The 5415-nt window shown below is 32.9% G+C and overlaps 1 protein-coding gene across 11 annotated transcripts; it reads right to left on the bottom strand.

The window, feature by feature from the left end:
- Nucleotides 1-285: 285 nt before the first annotated feature.
- Nucleotides 286-4670, bottom strand: LOC141684786 (protein disulfide-isomerase-like). Of its 11 annotated transcripts, XM_074489913.1 has the most exons (10): nt 4417-4670; nt 4122-4307; nt 3652-3790; nt 3428-3547; nt 3156-3289; nt 1916-1973; nt 1713-1810; nt 1531-1587; nt 961-1150; nt 286-719 (listed from the first exon to the last, which is right to left on the bottom strand). In XM_074489913.1, exons 3-7 carry the CDS (start codon nt 3730-3732, stop codon nt 1778-1780), a joined length of 426 nt encoding a protein of 141 aa, XP_074346014.1. In that variant the 5' UTR covers nt 3733-3790; nt 4122-4307; nt 4417-4670; the 3' UTR covers nt 286-719; nt 961-1150; nt 1531-1587; nt 1713-1777. The 11 variants fall into 11 exon arrangements, 10 of the variants coding, with proteins under 10 accessions (XP_074346014.1, XP_074346010.1, XP_074346013.1 ...); XM_074489909.1 differs by having other exon boundaries at nt 1713-1973; XM_074489912.1 differs by having other exon boundaries at nt 961-1587.
- Nucleotides 4671-5415: the final 745 nt, after the last annotated feature.

The raw sequence follows: 5415 nt of genomic DNA, 5'->3' as shown, positions 1-5415 counted from the left end.
TTTCAGAGTATAGCAACACAGACATGATGTTGCATTAGGTATACTAACTGGCAAAAAGTGGGCCCTACATGGCATGACACGTAACATGACACGTGGCAGGACAAGGGGCAGGACACGTGGCAGGACACGTGGTTGGGTCCCACTGGTGGGACCCATATGTGGGGCCCACATCATCTATGGCAACACACCTATTGTAACACCTTTAATGTTGCGAAAAAGAAATGTATGTGCATAATTTAGCACCTTATTACAACATACTAATAGGCTATTGCAACACCTGAACTGTAAAAAATTGAAATATACTTTTCAAATACTTGATTTCCCATAAATTCAACGACATTCACAACCAATTCAATTCATCCAACCAGTCTTAACTACACATCCAACCATTACATTCTGTTCAACCAACAATTACAATCCATCACACCAAAACACAACTTAAGAAATACAAGTACTCCTGCTAAGAACTAAACGTGCAAGATAACGCAACTTAAAGTACAATGTTGCAACTTGCAACACTACATTTGCACAACCTGCTACATATATTATTTTAAAAAAAACACCTTCTCTACAAGACATGCATTCTCAATGGTTACCACATTTATATTATAAAAGATGCCAGCTGTCAGCATATCCTCTTGGGTTGTCCAGTAGCTCAAACAGGAAAGTACGTTCCGGTGAGGCCGTGCCAATTTCCATATTTCAGTATCAGCAAATGCCTGTCATTATAAATCAAATTCAGAAATAGTTCATACAAAAGAATGTGAACACTATATTTGCTACAATTCAATGTATCCCCTTTGCTACAATCACATGATTTATAAGAATTGTAGAATTATAGTCTCCCTCTTTGTTTCTTTTCTTTCTTTTTTTTTGTAAATTTTGGCCTTCATAAACTATAAATTGATCAGCAAGTTATTAATTGGTAAATGTGCAGTAATAAAAAGTGAAGAATATTACCCCTGAGTAATCCCCGAGTAATTTCAACAACTTGAGGATTTCCCTAGACCTGGTACATATGCTTAGTGCAAAGCCTCTTCTAACACTTATTTGTCTTCAAAATTTCTGATTTTGTTCTACAAATTTCTTCCTTTTGTTTAATAAAAACTCACACCTTTGAAACACTGTAAATTGGAAAAGAATATAATGCCTGCAAATAAATATATATTAATTTACTAGAATATATGAGACTAAGCAAATATTAATCATATTTACACGAAACAAGACTGTAGGCATTGCTTAATTCAAAATATAATCTGTAAAATTTAGTATCCTTTTAGTCCAAATGCATTGTTCCTATATTAGTTGTCAACTCTATTTCTTGGAAAATCATGTAAAAAATGAATACAAAATATCAACACTGTTTGAGGAAGATGCAACTTAAATCACTTTAAGAATAATTTACTTAGAAATCTAACCAAACTTCAAATCATGATCATGGATCCTAGCACAGTAGCAGACAAAACAGAAACAAGGATGATCCGTAAATGCAGGATGTATGTATGGACATAAGGGGAGGTAGAAGGAAACCTTGCAAGCAGTCACAATTCTTAGCTTCTTTGCGAACAACATCAAGAACATATAAACCTAAGGTAATACATAAGACTTTATGGAAAAGATGGTCAATTTGGAATATAAGACTTTATTTAAATTGAATACTAGTACTAGGAAAATATGGTCATTTTGTAAATCAGGTGGATATAGTACAAGACCTGATTCAATGGAAGCAAAATACTTGTACCACCGCGGGCAATCAGATTCATGCTCATCCAGTCAGTTATTTTCTCAATAGATTTCTTAGTAGCCAGTTCTATAGACAGCGAGAATAGATGAACTTCATCAATAAATGCTATTACATTAAATGAGTCTCCATGATCAAGCTTTGAGAGTGCTGCAGCAAGAGCATTTTTTGTACCCTCAAGTGGCTTCCCCGCATGCTTTCACTTATGTCAACAACAAATATTACTTCCTTCCTGAAATACAACTCATCAGGGTACATTTAATCAGTTTAAGAAATGAGACCAGTTACTTTCTGCTTAGTCCTGGCAAATATGAAGATTACAAAAAATAGATAAAAATGAATGTTAAAATTAATATTACCAACATTAATATTAATTAAAAAAAGACTTACAAAATATTACTCGCTTCATTCTTGGACAATGCACCAAAATTCATATGAACAAAACATTCTAATATTAGAATGTTGGGAGCTATATATGATTGCAGACAAAGAAATACTAAAAAGAAATATGTCAAAAGCGACAAAAAATTAAAAAAATTCTCAGTTCTACAGCCATCCTAGATCCTTTACATTTGGTTGATAGATTTCTGGTTTGGATACCTGACGGGGATGTCTAGCTCTGTTGAGTCTAATAATAGTACATGAATTCACTTGGCAAAAAAAATTTATGAAGACTCCATTATGAGCCTTCACTCTTAGCTGCTAGCTGGTTACTACTCCATTATAAGCATTTAGTGTAACATTGATGTATTTGGTGGTACATTGATTTCAATGCATCCAATCCTGTAACCCCGTATGTATGACCCTCTTTCACAATTGTTCTTGCTAATTGCACTAATGAATCTCTACATTTACTAACAATAATTCTGCCCTTTGGTTCCTGTAATTATAGTAGTTACTATTTCTCCATCTGTTCTCTCTCTTGAAAATTACAACTTAAAAGAATGTATTTTGCAGCAAAACAAACACAAAGTCTAGAAATAATCACATGCATGCCAACTTAAACAACATAGAAACAAATAATGGCTAAACCATTTATAAAGAGCAAACTAAGTAACAACATATGTAACAGTAATCCAGTACCAGTTTCCATCAATCTCAAAATGAAGTATACAAAAAAGCATGAACAACAGCAAATACATACAATAACTCTATTACAACAAGTATCAAGGATTTTAATAGAGTTACTGTATAAGGAACAATCAAATGGAACAGACACACTGTTACTGTGTCAGGAACAATCAAATGCAACAGAGACACAATCAACAGCATCCAACAAACACAAAGCCAATTAAATGCAACAATAAGAGCTACAAATGGGCTAACTAATATAAGGAACAAGAACCCAACAATATAGATATAAAAAGTAAAAACCATTACTTCAAAGTGGTCTAAAAGGGCAAGGCAAACTGACCTGCTGCACTGCTGGCAAAATCTTTGCTCAATACCTGAAACAATAACCTTAACTGACTTTGAGTGCATTTCTATGTCAGCCATGTCCTTTTTCAAAGCACTTGGCCCAGCTGGTGGAGGGGCTGTGTAAGTTTTCTTTTAAGATACATTAAAACGGTTATTACATAGTTGACCCACAACAAACCAATCAGAAAACAGTTATCAGAGGACTATAAAAATAATAGGATACAACAGTAACACCATAAAGATGACAAAATTAGAGAACCAAAATACCGTGTATTTCTTCAACCAAGGTGCAATTTGATCAGCTTCAACATTTTCCTTAAGATATTTCTGACCGTCACTAGTCTGTACGAGGATGACAGGCGCCTGATCTTCACTCAGCCCAAAATACTGTTCATTCAAGACAATAAGGAAAAGCCACATATCGCATTAGATATCAAGTCAATAACAAAAACCCAGTACAAGCTTGATAATATTGCTAATGAGATGATAACCTGAAAAGCGCCTTGACTGGCCTCAAGATCACCCAGGAGAAAGATTAGTCCCTTTTTCTTTGTGTTCAACAACAACTTCATTGAACTTTATCTTGAAATCATCAAACTTTTCAGTACTGAAGTTTACAAATAGCATTGCCTAAAGCAAAACAAATTAAATATTATGTAATTTGTTCAAATAAGAAAACAATTATGTAAGTACAAACCTACAAATGCAGGGCATAATCCTACAAGTGAAATGATCTACCTAGCATCCAAATTGTACCAACACCAAAGTACTCATTTCTAGATTCATTAAAGTATTAGTATCTTCTATAAGTATCTGACATAGGGTAAAATAAGAAAGCTGTTTTCTCTCTTGGTTATGCCAGTATATGTTTAATACCCTTTTCCATTTTACATAAAATCACAAACTTCCATCTATACTAATAGGCATAAATTCCAAAAAGTGCAGCATTATACAAGCTTACATTGAGTATGGAGGATTCAGGCATCGGACACTGAATTGGCTAATCATTGTCAAAAGGCTCAACCGGGTGTTCAACTGGCTTAAACTCAATTGCTACTTCAATACCGTGACCAACAGCAAAGGCAGCTCCAGGCACAGCAGGAGCATCTCCCGCTTCGGTGCTAGGATGCAAATCAGTTCTATCATCCTACACAAAAGAAATCAAGAAACCACCATTTACTCAACAACCTACATAAAAAAAACATATAATTCTATGCCAAACGCAACTTAAAATCGGAAGAGATGCTTGAACTAACTCTTTTCTCGAACCCTAATTGAACCTAAATTGAAACCAAATCTTATTCTCGAACCCTAATTGGACCTGAAACAATTAATCCAATCTGAATGTTTTGCTCGAATGTGTTGAACCTTAATTACAGTAAAAGCTTGAATGTGTTTGGACACTGAGAGAGACGAGAAAGACAAAGAGATCAGTGAGATGAGAGGAGCGAAGTATTTCCCCAATTTTGTTTTGGCTCTGTCCAAAATTTCATTTGCCGCCCATCACAGATTTAGCCGCCCAGTTCATTCCATACACTTTTAATTTGTTTTACTTTATAAATATCAGAAATATTTTTAATTTTTTACACAATATAATAATTATAATTACAATAAATTTATAAATTGATCAGTTTGTAAAAATTTAGAGTTAGTACGACGTGTGAGTTTCAAAGATATGAAATGATTTTATTTATAATAAAATCTGTTTTAGTAATTTTATTAAATTTTTATAAACTTATTTTAAAATATATTCATTTGGTTTAAAATTAAAAAATAAATAAATTAAAAGTATGAATAATTCATTTATTTGGCGGATGTTTACTTTCTAGAAAACTCCTTTAATTACTTTATTCATATCACTTTTAAAAATAAATTTAACTTTCAGTTAAATTTATTTTGGGTTTTCACTTTCCAAGAAACTCTACAAACTATTTTATTCAAATATACTACTTTTAAAGATAAATTTAATTTTAAATTCAAATTAAAAAAAATATTCAAACACTTATGGCAACACGGTCTACATGTTGCAATAGAGAAGAGATCTATGTCAACACCAAAGATTTATTGAGCTATACATGTTATTATGCCTATCGCAACACCAAAATCCGGGTGTTGTGATAGGGCCATATTTTCATACCTGTAATATCTGGGACATGACGTGTAATTACTTTTATCAATAAATGATTATTAAGTGATTATTACGTGAATTTTTGGTGAATTATTTGATGGTTATTGATATTATTTGAATGTTCATA

Source organism: Apium graveolens, chromosome 9, assembly GCF_009905375.1.
Source record: "Apium graveolens cultivar Ventura chromosome 9, ASM990537v1, whole genome shotgun sequence".
Classification (NCBI taxonomy): Eukaryota; Viridiplantae; Streptophyta; class Magnoliopsida; order Apiales; family Apiaceae; genus Apium; species Apium graveolens.
The sequence above is the reverse complement of the archived record's forward strand: the minus strand, read 5'-3'. Positions and strand labels throughout refer to the sequence as shown.

Coding starts and splice junctions, on each gene's coding strand:
- LOC141684786 (XM_074489905.1), bottom strand. CDS start 3,732: ATGAAGTTGTTGTTGAACACAAAGAAAAAGGGACTAATCTTTCTCCTG. Junction 3,548..3,651: donor CCAGTCAAGGCGCTTTTCAG/GTTATCATCTCA, acceptor TTGAATGAACAG/TATTTTGGGCTGAGTGAAGA. Junction 3,290..3,427: donor CTTGGTTGAAGAAATACACG/GTATTTTGGTTC, acceptor GTATCTTAAAAG/AAAACTTACACAGCCCCTCC.